Here is a 21,966-nt window from a genome sequence, read left to right as displayed (position 1 = left end):
GCCCTTTTTGAATGCTTTGCAAAGTCTTAACACTTCCAGTTACAAACCTACACTATTTGCTAAAAGAGAATATTGTAGCCTAGGATTGAGCCATGTGGGATACTTGGTGCTTTCTGAACTTGGTGGTGCACTGATGATATTATCTAATTTGGTTATGAACAATCTTCAAGAAACCCACAAGTTCAGAGAGCACCAACTGTACTGTACCACAGTACAGTATTCGCTTTTTCATTTTTCCTTTACATTTGTATAAGTAGCTTACATTTTCTATTACATATTTCCTTTCTGGAAATAAATAATGTGCATCTAAGCATCTTCAAGTGCATATTATGTCTTCAAGAAGAAAAAGCTGTGTTATATTAATAAATTAATATATCTCAGTCAACAATTTTCTAATACTGTTACAATGCTTATGGAAGCAAGTAGTTACTTTCCTAAACTATGAAAAGCATCCTTGAGACTCAGAAGGCTAAAAATTGTGCCACTATCTGGAAGAAATGCTAGCATTTCCCTAAGATATCTTCCTTCATTGCTGGTTAATGCCTTTTTTCTTAGAAGAAAATGAGACGTATATGAACCCAAGCAAATATTTGAAAATGAAGTGGCTGATTTTCTACTGAACCCCCAAATCCTGCTAACCTGTGTTAGTAACAGATAGGGGAAGATAGCAATAGCAATAGCAGTTAGACTTATATACTGCTTCATAGGGCGTTCAGCCTCTCTAAGCGGTTTACAGAGTCAGCATATTGCCCCCAACAACAATCCGGGTCCTCAGATCTGTTTGTAGATTCCCATAGGTCAGTCCAAACTTCCATTCTCTTAATGTCTTATAAGCAAAACATTCTCGGCTCTTCAGTACTGTGTTCCATAGTATCTCACTATCTTAGAATCATACAGGGGATTCCTAAGCAAGTGTGATTTCATGAGTACAATTCATGAGTACAGACCACTGCACAAAACATTTGTGAAACAGTTCTCTGTATTATAAGTACTTATTCATAGTAATGTTTGAGTACTTTCAGGTAAATGTAATTAGAAAATGTATAGCACGCCCTTGCCCTTTGCCTTGCAGGCTCAATGGACTTGAAGATAGTATTATTTGATCAAAGGAAGAATGAAGAAGTTGATATACCTGTTGAAAAAGTTGATGTTATCATATCGGAATGGATGGTAAGAATAGAAATATGCTTTGCGGTAAATATGGAGCCATAATTTTCAATGTGCCAAAATATTATGTGGCAAATGAATGTAATTTTAATTATTGTAACTATTGTATTCTTGTTCTAAAATGACAGGAAATAATTTGTCCCAGTAATGACACAATAACATCTATTTGAAATCTTTTAGACTAGTATTTCTCCATAATTTATCATAGCCATTAAGTAGCATTTAAAAGAAGCATGCATGCATATATGTGAATTATTTGTATGTAGACCGAATCCAGAATGACAGGATTGGAAGGAACCTTAGAGGTCTTCTAGTCCAACCCATTGCTCAAGCAGGAGACCCTATACCATTCCAGACAAGTGACTGTCAACTCTCTCTTAAAAACCTCGAAGTACCTGAATACTAAGTTACAATGGCACTGCAAAAAGATGCTGAACAAAATTGCTGGTGTATATTGCAAGTAGGCTATTGCTAGTAAGACAACATTGATATTGATATATCAAACGAACAGGCTTCACTCCAGACAGAATTGTACTTCTGTTCCTGTGAGGTATAGAATTTTAAGAGGAAATCATGTTTAACACTAATTAGAGCAATTTTACAAATAGTAAGCCGTTGAAATGAAATCAGATGTGCAGCATGCTGGTGCTAGGTTTTCCGAATATTCATTTTATTTATAAAGGGAGACAATTCACTCAGCACATGCCCTTTGGGAGAAGCATTTAGCGTATTTTCTTCACATCTTGATGATTTAAATGTGCTACAAGAAGGAATTAGTGCAAAGAGAAGACCGTGATAAATCCATGGGCAGAATTTTTCTTCTAAAGTATAAGGCTCGCTTCCTTGCAGTCAATGCTAGACTTACATATAAAAACACATGGACACACGTGTAGGTACGTGTGCATGTACTGTATGTATGTATCTGTATAAATATAAATATAAATAAGCGGTGGCACAGTGTTAGAGTGTAGTACTGCAGGCTATTCTGCTGCCTGCTGGCTGCCTGCAGTTTGGTAGTTTAAATCTCACCAGGCTCAAGGTGACTTGGCCTTCCATCCTTTTCAGGTGGGTTAAAACGAGGAGCCAGATTGTTGGGGGAAATATGCTGACTTAGTAAACCGCTTAGAGAGGGCTATAAAACGGTATATGACTAAATATTATTGCTATTGCTAAACACACTAAGAGACAAAGCACTGACCTGCAGCATCCTCTGCTACTTCTTATCTAGAGCACTTGGATTAGATAGATCAATAGACTTAGACTATATACCGCTTCAGGGGGCTTTACAGCCCTCTCTAAGTGTCCTAGCTATTATAGAGAAACTATTTGTGATTTAACTTTCACTAATCAATGAAAAGGATAATGTAGAACTGGCAATGGACCAGGAATTGTACTAGGTTTGGGGTGGCTTTGAAAAAGTTTTTTTTAACTACTTTCTACCCCCATCCCATCTTGGTCTTATCAATAGGTAGTGATAGTGCATAATAGTTCTGCTTCCAGCGTCCCTGTGGCTCCTCAGTCAAATGTTGGGCGAAGACTCTGCAGCAGTGATTTGTTAGCGCCCCTGGCCTAGAAGCTTTTTAGCTAATGAATATATGAACAGCAGTAACTAGTCACACTTGGCATTTGTTTCTTTTATCAAGTGCAGGTGGTAAAATTGCTGGAGGAAAAAAAACAAACTACAAATGAAGAGAGGTTGACAGATGTAGATCAGGACTGATGTTTGTCCAGTACAGATAGACACTAGGGAGGGATTTGAAGGAAATAACGTGGTGTGGAAAGACATGAAAGATATTTCTTTGGATCAGTAGAATTACTGAAGAATCACTGAAGAAATCATATTGGAACCCATGTGTGTGATGAAGGTAGAAATGGACAGAAAATGAATGTTCAGAAAACTAAAGTTAATTGTATGGAACATTCTTAAATAGTTTTTCATGGCTTAAAATGACAGTGAAGGTTGTCTCTTTATCTTATCTTAGATATCAGCAGTAGGATAGCATTAAAATGTATGGAATGCAATAATAATGCAAAATGTTTTGAAAGCAGAATGAAAGATATCGTATTTTTCAGAGTATAAGAATCACCCTTTTTCCTCAAAAAAGAGGCTGAAAATCTGGTACATCTTATACATCAAATACAGCATTTTTTGCCTCCCAAAGCCCCGCCCTGTTCACCGAAATGGCTGTGCATAGCCTTATGGAGGCTTTCAGAGAGCTCCTGGGGGCTGGGGAGGGACAGAAATGAGCAAAGAATGGGCCGTTTTTTGTCCCCAGCCCACAGTAGCACTCTATAAGCCTCCATAAGGCTATGCATGAATTTTTTTTGACAACAGGCCATTTTTTGCTCGTTTTTGGCTCCTCCACCTTCCAGGAGAACTCTGCAAGCCCCCAAGGCTATTCATGCCTTTAAAAAAAACGGGCCTGTTTTCGCGAAAAATGTGCCATTTTTGGGAGATTTGCAGAGTGCAAAAACTTTTGGAAAGCTCTTTAACTGGTTGATGAGAATTATATTGATTCAAGTGCTGTGCCAGCAGAAACAAAGTCTTAGGTGTGCAGATTGTCAGTGATTTCCTTCTCCAGCACATGGATAATACACCTGGAAACATCTACCTACTACCTACCTACTCTCTCTCTCCCCACACCTATTATGTATTTCTCTCCCCTCCATTTACCTACATACCTACCTACCTACTCTCTCTCTCTCTGCCTACTTATCTACTGTATTTCTCTCTCTCTCTCTCTCTCTCTCTCTGTCTGTCTCTTTCTCTCTATCCCTCTACCTACCAACCTACCTACTCTCTCTCTCTCTCTCTCCCTACTACTGTATTTTTTTCTCCTTTCTATTCTCTCCTCTATCCCTCTACCTAACTACCTACACTCTCTCCCTCTCCATACTACCTACTGTATTTCTCTAGCTCTCTCTATTTCTCTCTCTACTACCTACTTTTTTTAAAAAATAGCCTCTTCAAAACCTTGGTTCTCTTATACTCCGGTGCATCTTATACTCAGAAAAATACGATAAATGAGTTGAACTAAGCCTAGGACTTTTTCCAATGTTTTGGGGGGACCTTTTTTTTCTTTGTTGAGAAATTCAGTTTGGACTTAAAGGCTTAAAAAAATTAAGCGCTGTGTTGCACATCCATAAAACAATTATATTTGACGCGAACTTGAAATTGCAAACTTGCTCTCTAGGGGTAAAATTGAATGAAGGAGCATTTTTTTTATTTTTATATATAAAGTTTTTTATTTTGTCATTTTCATAAATATAACCACATGTATACTATTACATAGCCAATATCGTATTGTATTATTAATGTTTACATCAATTCATCGTACCATCAACTTCCAAAAACAATTATTGGCTCTTCTGCTCAATGGAAGGGAACATTTTGTTCAACAGCCAGTATCTTATTCTAATTGTTTATTTCTGTTTCTCTGAATTTGATATACAGATAAACTTCTGTCACCCAGATATGCAAGTCTACCTCACAAAGCCTTATATCTTTATTCTATTTGCTATAAGCACTAACAAATTTTTTAAATAGTTGAAACACTTCTATAATATGCAATAATAAATATCCTTTCATTGTTCGTCTAAGAAAGAGCTAGCCATTTGTAGGTCTTCATTTGGTTGCTAATTTCAATCATTAGCATTCTGCTCACAAATCTGTGCAGTACGGAATACTTTGCTTTAATTAATTTTGAATTAATAATGCAACTTTTTTTAAAAAATATTTTTTTTTAAATCTGCACCTTGTCCATGTAGAAACAAGAGAGTCTCCAAGCATCATACACCAAAAATGTCAGGTATAATTCTCTTTCCAGATGGCACCCCTACAGGTGAGGCAGCAGCCTGTGAAATTACATTCTAAATTACAGAAGAGATTAGCACCACACATAGAGCAAAACATTTTGAGATTGATGATGAATGACTTGATTCACTAAGACGGACAACCCCTTAGCAGCTTACAAGACGTGATATTGCATAAGAGAGTTTGGGTGGTTGAGGTAAAAACTGCAGTATGAGCCGTGAAAATATCAGAAGAGAACAGGTGAGATCTAAGAAACACCAGTTATTTTATTGGTGGTCTGCTTTTTTTAGCATGACTGAGAAAGGTAATGATGTATAGTGCAATAATGGTTGCTTCCAGTGATGGCTTTGTCCTAGCAGAAAGTATTTCCTCTTCCCAGGGGTGTAATACCAATTTTCATTATACCTTTTCATGCTATGTGACACATTTTTGTGGAGGATTCCTTGATTTTCAAAACAGCCTTCATGTACATGAGGGGAGGGAGGGAGTGCAGTGCAGAAGAGGAAACAGCAGACATCTTGGGTCTCCTTGTGCAGAGAGAAATGCTCCATAGAGATACGAAGGTACTATTGGATGCAATATACATATGTCCTGCTATAAAAAACCTGCTTGCCATTTGTCCCTAGGGCTCTTGTTTGTGCAAACAGAAGTTAGAGAGAGCTGTTCAGTAGGAAAACTGATGAAAGCTTTTCCATCAGAAGCACTTTCTGGATCAAGCTGTTTTAGCTGTTATTTCTCCAAATAAAATTGCCATCTTAAGCTTGTTATTTAACTCTCAGTCCTAATAAAGTTGAGCCCTCTTATCAGTAGAAAAATAGCCTCTTTCTCGCCACTATTCCTTTTTTTTTTTTAGAGAATAGATTTTCTAACCCTTTTGCATATGTTGAGATTCAGACCCACATTTCCAAGCTATGCACAATTGGTTTGCACTCTGAAAATATAATAATTGGCTGTTAGGTAGAATATACCTGGTGTTTCAGCCTTTTTGAGAGAAGCTAAGTTCTAACCTCCCTTTGCTTTCCAGCGCATTGCTAAGAAGGAATTTAAAGGTAAAAGTAAATGTTCCCCTCGCACATATGTGCTAGTTGTTCCTGACTCTAGGGGGCGGTGCTCATTTTCGTTTCAAAACCGAAGAGCCAGTGCTGTCCCAAGATGTCTCTGTGGTCATGTGGCTGGCATGACTAAACGCTGAAAGTGCACAGAACACTGTTACTTTCCAACCAAAGTGGTCTCTATTTTTCTACTTGCATTTTTACATGTTTTCGAACTGCTAGGTTGGCAGAAGCTGGAACAATAATGGGAGCTCAGTACGTTACGCGGCCCCTAAGGAGTTGAATCACCGAACTGCTGACCTTTCTGATCCACAAGCTCAGCTTCTTAGCCACTGAGCCACCACATCCCTTTAATTTAGTTTAATTTAGAAACTTTAATTTCCTTTGTACATTAACCCAATTTAATCCAGGCACACTGTGATAAACTTAAACTTTGATTTGTAGTTCAAGTGTAGTTTGTAAAGCTATTCCATTTTATCAGCAGATTAACAAGTTTCAGATGACAAACTAAATTGCTGTTATTCTAAAATAAAAGCCAAATTTACAGTATCTTCTTTTGCAGCCCTGTTGAAGAAGTGGAATAGGCTGGGAACTAGAACATGTACATGGCCACAAGGAAGCCATGCTTCTTAATACAAAGATATTATTTTTTATCCCATATACAGCTCATTCTTGGGTGTTGGGCTTATTCTTTACGTTTGCATACCCCTAAACCAACAAAATCTGTTTAGCTTCCCTATAATTTCCAATGGGGACCTTTTCATGGTAAGGGGCCTGCAGCCTTCTCTATTAAATATACCGTATTTTCACGACCATAAGCCGCACCGGGTTTATAAGCTGCAGTATCAGTTAACGTAATTTTTCAAACTTTTTTCATATATAAAGCCACTGGGTTATAAGCGCACGTTTTTTTTTGCAACATTCACGCTAAAGTGCCGGCATGACTTTGAAGGACTGGCTTGCCACGTTTCCCCGGAGCGCTCGGGCTCCTTCTCTGGGCAGAGTTGGAGCCTTTCCTCCTCCTCCTCCCAACGGAGGGGCGCCCTAAAAAAAAAAAAGGAGCCAAGCCGTTCCAGAGATGTGAAGGGAAGCTCCGGGCGAGAAAGCGGCTTTCAAAGCTCCGTCGAGCCCCGCGTGTGGGATTTATTTATTATTTGCTCGGGGATCAGGATCCGGGCCACCTGTTCATCCGGGGGCCCAAGCCTTTGAGCGGGGAGCGGAGCTTTCTCCCGAAACGGCGCTTCTGCTCCCCTTGGCACTTAGCTCTGGGAGAAAAATGGAGCGTGATGGACTTTCCAGCGCGTATCAGAAGCTGATCCAGGAGAGCTGGCAGAAAGTCAGCAACAGCCCCTGGAGCACAGCGTTGTCCGCGCGGAAGGCAATCCAGTCTTATAAAGGAGCTGATCTCTTCTCTCTCTCCTCTCTCTTTTCTCTCCCCCCCCATCCCTCTCTCTCCTGGCTCTCCTTTCGTTCTGGTCGCCCCCCACACCGTTTTGCTTACAAAGCAAGAACGATCAAGCGGCGGGGCGTAGAAGCTTGAGGGGGGGGAGAGAGGACCACGGCCAATGTCGGCTGGCACAGGAACCGATTTCTGGCTCCTAAGATGCTCTTACGGGCTGCCTCGGTCGCCGCTCCACCCTGAGAGCTTGGTAAAAAATAATAAGGGGGGGGGCAACGTTCATCCCTTCTGCAATACAGAGGCGGGGGGGCGCGGCGGGGGGGGAATTCCTGCCGCTCCTAATCAACTAAGGTCTGGTGGCTTCCAAGCTTGCGTCCCACACCCCTTCTATCTCTTTTCAGCAAGGTACCACCGGATCCATCAGCCCCCTCCCAGCCCTCCCCGCCCCGGCAGCAGACCCGGTCCGGGAAAGACGGCAGAGAGGAAAAGAGAGAAAGAGAAAGAGGGAGGGAGAAGAAAGAGGAAGAATAGAGAAAGCAGGAGGCTTCCCGCATCCGCGCGATGCTTTGACCCCGAATGGAAGGGGGGAGCGTCCTGAGAGACGCGTTCGCACGACGCCTCTAACCCGGATTGGGTGGGGGGGGGAGGAGAAAACGGGGCGAGGGTCTGTCTGGTGGGTGGGCTCCGCTGGCAATAAAACCGGGGGGGGGAAATGGGTCGGATTTGAACGGACGCGTCAATGCAGGGGTGGAGGGAAAGCCTGGGCTGGGGCTAATGGGGCTTGTATTCCTCTACCCCACTGGTGGGGGCTGCTGCTGGGGCTGGTAGTTCGGCCAGCCAGCCAGCTGCAGGCTTGGCTTCGATCTGGACTTCCTACCAAGCCGGGGGGGGGGGGGGGCTCAGAATACGGGCGCTCAGCCCAGCCGTCCTCGTGCTTAAGTTTTGAGGGTCAAATCGGGAGGGAGAGATTTTCAATCTTTTTCCATATATAAAGCGCACCCGGGTTATAAGCCGCACTGCCAGTTTTTTATCAAATTTTAGGATTTTTCAGTGTGGCTTATAGTCGTGAAATACGGTATCTTAAGCGGGGGACATTTAGCTACTGCCACACTGAGCCTAACCATTCCTGTCGTATTGGGTTTTGTGGCCGGAACTGTGTTGAGTTGTCTTTTTGGCTTGTATGACATTTGTGGTTGACCCTTCACCCATGCTGGATTTTGAAAGCTGAAGATTTTAATTTTATTATGCCTCTTTATGTACAAAAGGAGACATGGTCTTCAGATATTTCATTAGCCACTTTTCATACATATTGATACTAACAATCAATTAAAGTTAAATCTGTGGCTTCTTCCTCTGGGTTTGTAGCACAAGAATTGTGAAATGCTTAATGAAAGGAATTGCTATATCAGAGTGTAATGGACTACTAATAGTAAAGCATAAAAGAGCTGCTGGACTGTTCTTCAGAATATTATTTCCAAAGACAAAGTTTATAAATGCTACTGTAGAGCTTGCTAAAACTGATATATAATTTTACCCTATCTCTATTTGTTTGTTTATTTTCTTTTTTCTCAATTTGCAGGGCTATTTCCTCCCTCTTTGAGTCTATGCTGGATTCAGTCATTTATGCAAGGGACAAATATTTGATCAAAGGAGGCTCAGGTTAGTCTGATTAAATAAATAGTTCAGCTATGGAGAAAACTAAATTCTGCTATGCATGACCAATAATTTTATTTTCTGATATGAATAATGTTTCCATTAAGAGTAGCTCCAAGATAATTCATAGTGTGTATAATACAAGAGCAATAATGTAAGAGTTGGATCTTAACTGAAATGCTATTTTCAGGAATGCTTTGTCTTTTTAAACTAATAATATTCAGTCCTTGAAGAATTTTATGGAAACTTTTTAATAGTAAATAATTTGGTAATAATGTAATAAAAGTAGAAAGTTGATATAGGAGTATTCTAAACATTGCTTACAAATTACTAAAAAGGACATAAACACAGTGTGTGTGTATGTGTGTGTATGTGTGTTTGCTGTTTAAACAGAGTTTTATATTTTCATTACAACAGTGGTATCAAACATGTGGCCCACACTGCCGGATATGGCCCATATAGGCTACATCCACCCCGACTCCGTAAGCACAAAAACAATCCTGATACATCACGATATGGTCACCAATGTAATTGGGTTTGACACCCCTGATCTACAATGTCCTCCTCTCGCCCCCACCCAATATTCAGAACAGATTGAGCATGGTTACTTGAGAGAAGGGCAAATCTATCCTATTGATTCATGCCATGTTGGTGGACAAAAATATTTGAATACTATCCAGTGGAATTCTTTAATTCCACTGGGAATTCTGCTGTATATCAAATGTTACAGGAAGATCGGAACTAATGATCTAATCTAGATATGAGGTTTAATAAAGAAGTGGGGAACTACTTGAAAACATAGGTCTAGTGTCTAGTATAGAAACAGTTTATCACAGCTAGTTTATGTGTTATGTTTTACCTTTAAGTAAAACCCAGTTTTCATGTAGAGTTTCAAGAATAGAATAGAATTCTTTATTAGCCAAGTATGATTGGACACACAACAAATTTGTCTCTAGTTCATAAGCTCTCAATGTACATACAATCAACAATCAACAAATGATAAATCATAATCATAATATAATCACCATGAATCATAAGATACAACCTTGAGCAATAGTCCTAAATGTTAAATAAAAATAATCAGCATAAATCATAAGAGATGTACAACAAAGTGATAATGTAAGATGCTAAAGGAATTCGTAATAGGAAACATGGATAGGAGAAGGAAAATGATAATACAGCCCTACTACATGGTTTGATATCCTAGGGCATAAGACAGTGTTGTGGGAATTAGTTATTTAGCAGAGTGATGGCATGGGGGGGGAATGTCTTTGTGTCCAGTTGTTTTGGCACGCAATGTCCTATACAGAAGAAGTTGAAACAGTTTATGTCCATGATGTGAGGGATATGTAGATATTTTCATAGCCCTCTTTCTGGCTTGTACAGTATATGGGTCCTTAGTGGAAGGCAAGTTCGTTGCTATTATTTTTTCTGCACTCCTAACTATCTGTTGAAATCTGTCTGTCTTGTTTGGTTGCTGTGCCAAACTAGACAGTTATAGAGGTACAAATGATAGTCTGAATAATTTCTGTGTAGAACTGTACTAGCAGCTACTTGGGTAGTCTCAGATTTCTGAGTTGTTACAGGAAGAACATTCTTTGTTGTTCTTAAGTGTAGTGACATTTGTACACCCTCAATTGTTAATATAAAAGCAGAGACCCCCTCCCCTCTTTTTTACTGGATGTCCCTGCAATTCTATCTGCCCTCTGCATCTTAAATACTGGAATATGCAAGCTGCTATCATTAATCAAATCATTTAGCTAAGTTTCAGTGAAGCAGGGTCTACCAAATTGTAAAAATCAGAGTTGCATCTATTTAAGGGGAATATCAGTTTAAGAGAAGTACGTTTTAAGAGACCCACATAATAACAGAGCTGGAAGGCATCTTGGAGGTTTTCTACTTCAATCCCATGCTCAAGCAGGAAACCCTATAACATTTCAAATAGTTGTCTAATCTCTTCTTAAAAACCTCCAGTGTTAGAGTGCCCACAGCGTCTGGAGTGAGATAGGAGAAATCATACCTGTATTCTGTTTTATTTTAAATCTGGAATTGTGTGCTTATGTTTGCATGCCACACACTGAAAAACAAAATGTAATCTTATAGTATTTAAAATAATCGTTCTGATTTTCTACCTTTCTGATGGTACTTTCTGAGGTGGAAGCACTACTTCTGAGGGAATAGGTCTATGAGAGGAAATTCTTCTAAACTCCTATCTATGGAGATCCCAATCATCCAGGTCATGGTTTGCCCCAAAATACTTTTTCCAAAAGGCAACTGGACTTTCTTGGTTTTGTGTTTGAAAACATTTTGCTTCTCATCCAAGAAGTTCTTCAGTTCTAAACTCATGACTATTGCTCAATGGCAGATGAGTGAGAATGGCCAGAAGGATTTTTGCCCAGCTTCAGTTTAAGCCACACTTGTAGCATGGCCTTGCTGCAGTGATTCATGTCTCCATCACTACTATTTGAGCTGCTGCAATGCAGTGAGACTGCCTTTGAAGAATACTCGACTGTTGCATTTGCTTCAAATTGCTGTGACCTGTGTGCTATCTGGCAGATTTTGTCAGAATATAGAATATAAATATTGCAGGGCCACCATTGGTTTTCACTGGGTTTCTTGGTCCAATCAACTACTGGTTTTAACCTATAAACTCTTTATGACTTGGTACCTAGTTATCTTCAGGACTACCAACTGGGACCATGGTTGCATATTTGGAAAGCTTGTCATAAGAGATGAGTGGGACTAAGGCCAGGAAGTAATAATTTTCAGTAATAGTGGTGATTCTTTGGAACCCACTCCTTCTGGAGATGAAATTGACTCTTACTCTGCAATAAGCTTCCCGATCCAAATGTAATTGTTCCAGTGAGCTTTGGAGGTAAATTATTTGTAGTTTAGATTTCTGACGTAAGTATATTTTAATTTTGTAAAGCATCAAGAATTGTTGAGATGTGGGGGTTAAAAAAATAATAAAAATAATTTACAGTAGGCTAATTGCTACTAGAATTCTGGCTTACCATTCTGTGTATGTAGGACCTCAAAATTTATCCCCAGTGCATTTTTACTCCTCCTTCTCATTTACCGAGTTTAGATTGAGGAACATCTAATTTTGGCTCTTTGAAATAGAATAGGAAGTGTTGAGTTTTCAGTGTTTGCTGAACCACTTACTAACTGCGTGCACAGCTGGATGACTTAATTAAAAATAGTGCTTAACCAAGGGAAAATATAGGCTATTTTTGAGACAAACTCTGCAGTATTTAAAGCACCATGAAAGAGTTGGCCCAGTATCTAGTATTAGAGAGCCAAATGGTATGGATTTGTTGCATTTTGCCAAAATAATTTCCGTTTATTTAATATTGCACTATATTGATGTGCATGTTGTTTTGATGAAAAAATGTTCCTAACTAATATTTTTCTCTTTTAAAATTATTATTAAAAGATTGAAAATTAGTGTTTGACTTGCTTAAGGGGAAAACATCACAAGTTGAGTTTCAGTAAATCAAGTTTTTTTTTTTTACAGTTATATTTTTGCTTCTTGTTTTTTATGGATGAAATAATATAATGGTGAGTTACTAATTTAAATAAATGAAAGGACTTTATTATCTGTGCTTGTTTCTCATTCCCAATAGAAAATAACATTAATAGTAGTTTTGTTGATTATTCAGATAATTTGACAGGATTTCAAAGAGAATCCTGTTTTGTTTTTAAACATATGTAATTCATGTTCTTTCTGATTTACAAAATAATCAAAGCCTTATTCATAGTTTGTTATATTTTTTATGTATAAATCAGTTAGCTGGTAGGATTCAAAGATCAAATGAATTTCCCATTTCAGTGTCCACATTGGTACAGTAGTAAGCATCAGAACCTGTGAATTCAAAATATTATATATTATTTCGAGAGTTGACTTTCTAAAGAGTTAAAGTTCAATAACCACTGCACTAGATAGAAAGAAGAAAATAACAATGAATATATTTTGATATAGTGAAACTGTCATATTCATGGAGCAATGTACTTTTGTGATATATGTGATAGCTTGATCAAACATATGTACGGCACCAGGCTTTTGTTTTTCTTTTTTCTTTCCCTTCATATAAAATTTCCTCCCCCTGACCCCATGATGTCTACAAAGGTACCTTCAGAGTGAGAAAAACAATAACAGATAATTTTGAAATAGCAAATATGGTTGTAACCTCTTCAAGAATGACATTGATTTCAGGATGGAGTTCTTAAAATTAATGAAACTGCCAAATCTGTATGATTTGATAGAATTTATCAACTTCCTTTGCACATTTTAGTGCCCATAGCATAACTGCACAGTTCATTTAGCAGGGATTTAGGCATTTGTAATGGGTGAACTTTTGCCAACTGCTTTGGAACAATTGTCCTACTTTCTTATTATGCTAAATGCTTCCCAGGAGGCAAAGATGATTTATATTTCAATCTTTCTAGAAAGCAGATAGTCTGATTTAATTGAGAAGTTAAAGCTGTGCTACTCCGGACTATTCAGATTTCATTTAAAATTGAGTGGCATGATAGACATTTAAATGGCCATCTGAATTCAGTTCACCGCAGCAATTTAATCATATAGATCAATAGGATGTATAATATGAGTCTCAAATCATCTTCAGAGCAGACATTTCTGTTTGAAATTCTCACTGAATTGCTGTCTTAGAAGAGATATTTTGCAATATGAGCCATGAACCCTTACTTTAAGGAAATGTTACCTGTCACTCTAAGCAGTTCACTGTCAACAGTGTTAAGCTGTGCATTTGTCTAGGGCCTAATTGTGTATCTTATTTATTATTTATTACACAAATTTGTATATCTCCCAACCATAAAATTTCAAGGCAGTTTAGGAATAAAATACAATTTAAAAGCTCCCATTGTAATTGGTAAGTGTATGTTGCTAGGCTGAGTACAGAAAAAAAAAAGCTTTCACCTTGCAGTTTAAACGGTTTATCAGCTGAGTACAGAAAAAAAAAAAGCTTTCACCTTGCAGTTTAAACGGTTATCAGCTAAGGCTTTGGAAGAGCACAGTGTTCTCAGTGGAATGCAACGTGGTTAATTTGCTTGTCAAGTGAAGCTAAGACAATGAAGCTGCTAATGCTTTTGACCTTAATAAGCTTCTTAGTAAAAGTGTATATAAAAAAAGCTGAAGTGATGCCTTTACACCAAAATTCTTGCAAATACTAAGAACATAAGCTACTGTAGTCCTAGAACCACAAATGGTAAGGGAGTAAATTAAGATCAGTGGCTGAATAGGAAAGTGCTGCAATTAGATCACTAATGTAGATTTTAAAGGGAGTGGCAGAGAGACATTCTACCCATCCTCTAATGCTTTTAATTAGTTCCAAGTATAGTAAAAATACCTGGGTGGCATTGTACTTGACATTTTTTCTTGTGTATTTATTGGATTTCTTGTGGCTGTCCATTTCAGTAGCAATAGCAATAGCAGTTAGACTTATATACCGCTTCATAGGGCTTTCAGCCCTCTCTAAGAGGTTTACCTCCAATAGACCGATTAGATCCCACAGATTAGGCCTCCTCCGAATTCCATCCACTGGCCAACGCCGACTGGCGACCACCCGGAGGAGGGCCTTCTCTATGGCTGCTCCGGCCCTCTGGAACGAGCTCCCCATGGAGATTCGAACCCTCACCACCCTCCAGGCCTTCCGCAAAGCTCTTAAAACCTGGCTGTTCCGACAGGCCTGGGGCTAATGAGTTTTTGTCCCCCCTCGAATGGTATGGTTGTTGTGTGCTTTTAAATTGTGGTATTGTTTTGCTTGTCTTTTTTATTCCTTATTTGTACCACCACCACCACCCTTGACTTGGGTTGTGAGCCGCCCTGAGTCCCCTTCGGGGAAAAGGGCGGCATAGAAATATAATAAATTCAATTTCAATTACAGAGTCAGCATATTGCCCCCAACAACAATCCGGGTCATTTTACCCACCTTGGAAGGATGGAAGGCTGAGTCAGCCCTGAGCCGGTGAGATTTGAACAGCTGAACTGCAGAACTGCAGTCAGCTGAAGTAGCCTGCAGTGCTGCATTTAACCACTGCGCCACCTCGGCTCTCTCTATAGACTCTGGACATTTACAAAATCAAATACACAAAACAATTAAAAAAACATAAAGCAAAATGGACAGCCTCGACTAAAAACAGACAAAACACAACAAGGGCTTCATAAACACACTTAAGCCCAGGTCTGAAAACAGGGCCAGGTCTGAAGGGCTCTTTGGAACCTTAGAAGAGTAAGTGCTGCTTGAATCTCTGTTCCAGAGGTTGGGTAGAACAACAGAGAAGTCATGCTTCCTCAGTTGCATGACACAGGGAACCTCTGCCCAATGTACTGGGCAGGCAGAAACAATTGGAGATAGATAATCCCTCAGATCAGGGGTCCCCAGGCCGCGAACAGGTTGTGGCCTGTTTGGAACTGGGCTGCGCAAGAAGTGGGCAAGCGCACATGTAGCTCCACTTGCGCAAGCAGCAGACCCTCATGCGCAAAGCTCCATTTGTGCGAGTGATCTGCCACTCTCACAGAAGTATCCCTTTTTCCCTTCCATCGCCGCCAGGCTGCCAAGCCAGAAAGGTTGAGGACCGCGACCTCAGATAATCAACCCTGTGCCCTGAGGGACTTAACGGGTAACAACCAATCTTTTATTTGGCTCCAGAAGCTCATTGGCAAACAATTCAAAAGTACTATCCTGGATTATTTCCTTCTTAAGCAATTGCTTTTATGCCCTTTATTTTTTTCAGAAAAAAGTAATTTATTATTTCTTCTTGTACATTGGCTTTAAGCAACTTTAAAAAAAATAGCAAGAAAGGAAATCTACCTTCTACATTGTATTTTTTTTCTTTCCTCCTGTATTTTTCTTTTCTTACTGAAAACAGCATACTGCTGTATTATAGCCAGCTGACAATTTATTATGACTGTATTAACATAACAGCACTGTGTCATTTTAATATCTCCTGTTCACCTCCCTCAAGTTGCCCCAAGGACCTCTCTATAAAATACATTAAGCTGTGGCTTGCAAAAAAAAAAAAGAAGAAAAGAAACTTCTCCGAAGCAAAAGTACTACATGAAACAGTGATTGATTGTAGTTGCTTTCCCACCTTTAAAGGATTTGCTTCCAAGTATGCTTCGGCTTTGCAGTTCCTTCGGTATTACCTTTTTACCACATTGCTGAGGGATCAAAGATTTCCCATCTTACTTTGTTCTCAGTGTGAGCTGTTACTAATGACAAATGATTTGGAGGCAGTGAATCGAGAAGGACACAGATGACAAATCCACACCAGTGTTAAGAGTGCGCTGCCCTGCTATGTCCGATCAGCAGTTTTGTATCACCTATGTTGAGAAATAATTCAATCGGGTTAAAAAAAAAAAGATGGAATAACCCAGAATTAAAGGGGGGGTCTTACTTTTTCCTTGCTTTTTCTTTTTCCTTATTTTTATAAATAGCAAGGCTTAAAGGCTGAATCCAATGAAGTGACATGTTTGGAATATGTCAGAACCATTTCTCTTTTTAGAAGATTAAGGAAAATACCTTCCATTGAACTGGATCTTTTCTAGGAGCAATTGTTTTAAAAATGAGATTACAGTGAAAAAGTATTGGGCTATATTGTTAAAATAGAGCAAGAAAAAAACCTTCCCCCCCCCCCATGTCCATTTTCCTTGGCATTTTTAACATCATCAGCCTTTTAAAAATGAGTTAGGCAAACAACAGATCTAGATGTACAGTAATATTAGAACATGCACTTCAGAATGCCTTACAAAGGCAACCTTGTAAGTATTCATTTGTTTCTTTTTTCTCACTGTAAGACCTACCTGTCTACAGAATGATGAAGGATTTAACTCATATATGTGTGTGTATGTATGTATGTGTGTGTATGTATGTATGTATATGTGTGTGTGTGTGTGTATGTATGTATGTATGTATGTATGTATGTATGTATATGTATATAGTTATATTGTGCTGATAAATAAATAAAGGGAGACTAGTATAGATCTATTTCAAGCTATTTAGCTCTCATCAGCTAGCCATACCCTTACTGGGAATCGAGCCTGTACTGTATTGCTCTAAGGCAGATGTGTTAACCATTGAGCCACAGAGCTCGACTCCTTATCAGCCAGCCAGAGTGAAAGGTATCTATTTAGATTTTACAACACCCGGTATGCCCAAATATGGGAGGAGGAAGATATATATATATCTTCCTCCTCCCATATATATAAAGTCGCAACCCCTGGTATGCCCAAATATGGGAGGAAGTTCACTGCTTCCATTCTCTGTCCATCGGCTCGTCACAAGAGACCATCCAGACAGAAACCCAATATTTTTACTGTTGCCTTTTTATTACATTTGTGTTGTATTTGTGCTGATAAATAAGTAAAGGGAGACTAGTATAGGTCTATTTCAAGCTATTTAGCTCTCATCAGCTAGCCATACCCTTACTGGGATTCGAACCTGTGCTGTATTGCATCTTAGGCAGATGTGTTAACCATTAAGCCACAGAGTTCAATAGAGAGATACAAAGTGTGTCTGTGGCAGGAAATATAGTTAGGATAGATTAACAAAGGTAAGGGAATAAGAAATGATACTAAATTATATCTGGGTTGGCGGAAGTACCATCCCAAGGAAACATAAATTGAGATTTAAAATAGAAACACCAACAATAGTAGAAAAAGAAAGGGAAAAAGGAGGAGAAAATGAAAGGAAGATGGGGGAAAGAAGAAAGAGGTAAGGAGAGGAGGATGGAAAGGAGAGAAAGAGGAGGAGAGAGGGTAGAAAGGGGAAGAGGAAGAGCAGGAACAGGAGAAAGGTACGGGAAGAAGGAAGGGGAAGGAGAGGAGGAAGGAGGAATGTAGAGAAGGGAGAGGGAGAAAGGAAAGGGGGGGAAAGGAGATGGAAGGGAGAGAAAAGGAGAAAGAGAAGACGGGAGACGAAAGGAAACGAGAAAGGAGAAGAAGAGAAGAAAGGGAGAGAGAGAAGGAGAGAGGAAAAGGAAGGAAAGAGGGTAGGAAGGGAAAAAGGAAGAGTAGGAGCAAAGGAGAGGGAAGGGAAGAAGGAAGGGGAAGGAGAGGAGGAAGGAAGTAGAGAAGGGAGAGAGGGTGAAAAGAAAGAGGTCAGGAGAGAAGGATGGAAAGGAGAGAAAGAGGAGGAGAGAGGGTAGGAAAGGGATGAGGAAGAGCAGGAGTAGGAGAAAGGTACAGAAAGGAAGAAAGTAGAGAAGGGACGAAGGGAGAAAAGAAAGGGAAAATAAGGTGGTGTTATAACAGGAGGAAGGGATGGTAAACAAAGCAACCCCAAACTGTATATTATAACCTATTAAATGAAACAATAAATGTATAAGAATGATAAATGTTAAAACACTTGTAACCAAATGACATGCTATATGTGATGATGGGTTTTTCTTCTGTTTTTTTTTTTCCCCATTGTTTGTGGGTATGTGTGTTTATGTAACAAAAAAATAAACTAAAAAAAAAATAAAGGAGAATATTTATAGCTTGGGGCTGAAATGAGGCATCCATGGTGTTCTCTGAATTTGGGTAATGAAATGTATGCGAGAAAACAACCAAGCTCAAGGAGCACCAAAGATCCCTGCATAAGATTAGAAATGTCATACTACAAAACAACCACCTCTACACAACATTTTGTGCCTGGGATAGTGCATTCCAAGCACACATCTAGGTAGTTTCATACTGCATTCTGACCCAATGTCTGGGGAGAAAGAGCCAAGCTTTCCAGAATCTGTGAAAGTAGCAATAGCAGTTAGCAATAGCAGTTAGACTTATATACCGCTCATAGGGCTTTCAGCCCTCTCTAAGCAGTTTACAGAGTCAGCATATTGCCCCCAACAACAATCAGGGTTCTCATTTTACCCACCTCGGAAGGATGGCAGGCTGAGGTCAACCCTGAGCGGGGAGATTTGAACAGCCGAACTGCAGAACTGCAGTCAGCTGAAGTAGCCTGCAGTGCTGCATTTAACTACTGCGCCACCTCGGCTCTATATAGCAGGATTGCAGTTATAGCAGGATTTGTGGTCAGTTCAGACCTTGGGTGGGACAATGTGGGCACAGCCAGAGGTGAGTTGCTGCCGGTTCAGCCTGAATCCGCTGAACCAGTAGTAGCGGTGGTGTGAGGCTCCGCCCAGACACTTCTGCGCATGTGGTTGAGTGCACATGGGAGCGCACCTGAACCGGTAGTAAAAAGATTAGGACCCACCTCTGGGCACAACTGAGGCATTTTCTATCAAGATTACCAAGGTTTATAATATGAATCAGCCTGTTAATACTTCATTGGAGTAATAATAGCAATAGGAGAGGTAGTAATAATATTAGCAATAGCAGAATTCACCAGAGACAGATTCCTTAGGTGTCCTATCACACTTGGCCAATAAATATTCTGTTCTATATTTTGATTCTATATTCTGTATTTGATTGTCTATTTTGTTTTTATTTCTGTTCTATTGGATTTAAATGCTAATCCTGGCATCCATGTTTGCAAATTAACATGTATGCATGTTTTGTTTGGAAATACTCTTACATGACACTTGCTGTATATTGCACTATCCTTGGTTTTGAAAGCAACTTGACCTCAAATCATTTTCTCAGTACTTAATGAGGGATGTTGTTGATAATGCAGAACAGGTCTGGAAATTTGGACGATGAGAAGTCAAGTGTAAGCCCACAGCAACCTTGTGTAGAAGAAATAACATTCTCCTGTAAAGTATGTTTTATGTCAGTGTGTGTGGCAGTAGTCAGCTGTACGGAACTACTGATTTGTTTCAGTTGCATGGTGAGCTTTTTTTTTTTTTTGGTACATGTGAATAATATTCTCATTCTTTCAGAATAAAATACTGAATTCTCGAAAGGCTTTCAGTCTGAAAATTTGGGGCTTTTTCTCCCATTTTGGGGAAATCCAGTTTCTTTAGTTATTTTACTAGGAAAGAATATGTATATATGTATACAAGGTGGCGCAGTGGTTAGGGTGCAGTACTGCAGGCCACTTCAGCTGACTGTTATCTGCAGTTCAGCGGTTCAAATCTCACCAGCTCAAGGTTGACTCAGCCTTCCATCCTTCCGAGGTGGGTGAAATGAGGACCCAGACTGTGGAGGCGATATGCTGACTCTGTAAACCGCTTAGAGAGGGCTGAAAGCCCTATGAAGCGGTATATAAGTCTAACTGCTATTGCTATTGCTAATTGTTCATCCTGTAATGTTGATTACTTCCTCCAAATGTTTAATTCTGAATAAGCATCAAGACTATAGCATATTCAGCATATTGATTATAAATAGATACAACAAATTTGCCTATTTCAGTGCTCTTTAGGCCTTTTGATCTCAATAGCTAGACCAGGGGTGTCAAACTCACGTCGTCATGGCAGCGTCAAGTGACGTATCGGAACTTTCCCCCCCCCTTTGCTAAATGAGGCGTGGCCGTGGCCAGTGCATGATGCATCTGGCCCATGGGCTGGGAATTTGACAGCTCTGATCTAGACTGCTGCACTTGGTGCAAAATGGTACAACCAGCCTGCTAGATAGTACAAGAAAAAAAGATAATACCTGAAAATCTACCCTGGTTGTTAAATATTTCTATAAATTTATATCACTATTTTAAAATATTGATATAATTTTAAAAATCCCGAAAGAGCTCAAACGTGGACTGTCTAAGACAATGTTTCTCAGCCTTGGCAACTTTAAGGTGTGTGGGCTTTGACCCCTAGAATCCTCAGCATTGTAATGAATTGAAGTGCCCACATCTTAAAGTTGCCAACGTTGAGAAATACGGTCTACGATACCATCTCTCCTCTTACAAACCTGCATGAACCTTAAGATCCCTTTGGAGATTCCGCTGCTATTACTGACTCAGCTGTCTAGTACCTTTTTGCACTCTCTCCTGTGCTCAAATTGAGTAGAAAGATAGGATATAAATCAAATTACAATAATTTAAAAGTTGAATAAGAATGTTTCTTAGAAAAATCAAGTACAAGTAGTCCTCGACTCAACCATAAATGAACCCCAAATTTCTGTTGTTAAGCTAGATGTTTGTTAAGTGAATTTTGCCTCCCATTTTATAACATTCCTTGCCACAGTTGTTAAGTAAATCACTGTAGTTGATAACTCAGTAACACAGTTATTAAGTGAATCTGGCTTCCCCATTGACTTTGCTTGCAAAAGGGGCCCCTGGGATGCTGCTGCAAGGGTCATAAGTATGAATCAGTTGCCATATGTTCAAATTTTGATCACATGATGCACATTTTTCAGTGCCGTTGTAACTTTGAACAGTCACTAAATGAACTGCTGTAAGTCAAGGATCACCTGTATACTTGTTCAAAGTTGTTTGTATTTTCTCTTTTATACTGTAGATTTTGGTTATACCGCTGATAGACTTAAAGCTCTTCTTCTCCCCTTTCACATCCCAGCAAAAGAACATCCTACAATTGTTACAGCTGTTTTGTACTCTGTTCATAGAAACACATATCTCTTGTAGTCCTAGAGGACCTTATTTCAGAGATGTAGCTGTGGAATTGCTTAATTTAAATGTTTTGTTTTCCTCCAGCATGTTTAATAGCATTTGGCTTCTCTTGTACAGAATTTGCTCCTGCACAGTCCTCACTATTGAATCATTTATCTGATTGCAGTGTATCCTGACTCCTGTTCCATTAGCCTGGTGGCTGTAAGTGATATCGCTAAGCATACCGATCAATTGACTTTCTGGGATGATGTATATGGCTTCAATATGTCCTGCATGAAAAAGGTGGTAATGCCTGAAGCAGTTGTGGACGTCTTAGATTCGAGGACTCTCATATCTGAAGCTTGTATCATCAAGGTAATGTGACAGAGAATAGCATCTTCCAAAAAAAATAATCTTTTCTTTATTCTC

At 39.4% G+C, this 21,966-nt stretch overlaps 1 protein-coding gene across 1 annotated transcript in view; it reads left to right on the top strand.

Annotated features, from left to right (window-relative positions):
• The window catches only part of PRMT3 (protein arginine methyltransferase 3), a 74,319-nt gene that overhangs the window by 23,530 nt on the left and 28,823 nt on the right, over positions 1-21,966 (top strand). Inside the window, 5 exon segments of the mRNA XM_032224926.1 lie at positions 1,073-1,108; positions 1,110-1,170; positions 9,012-9,023; positions 9,025-9,091; positions 21,725-21,912. Of these exon segments, the coding sequence (XP_032080817.1) occupies positions 1,073-1,108; positions 1,110-1,170; positions 9,012-9,023; positions 9,025-9,091; positions 21,725-21,912 (364 nt within the window).

Source organism: Thamnophis elegans, chromosome 1 (assembly GCF_009769535.1).
Source record: "Thamnophis elegans isolate rThaEle1 chromosome 1, rThaEle1.pri, whole genome shotgun sequence".
NCBI classification, from domain to species: domain Eukaryota; kingdom Metazoa; phylum Chordata; class Lepidosauria; order Squamata; family Colubridae; genus Thamnophis; species Thamnophis elegans.
Note: the sequence above shows the minus strand (reverse complement) of the source record. Positions and strands in the feature narration are given on the sequence as shown.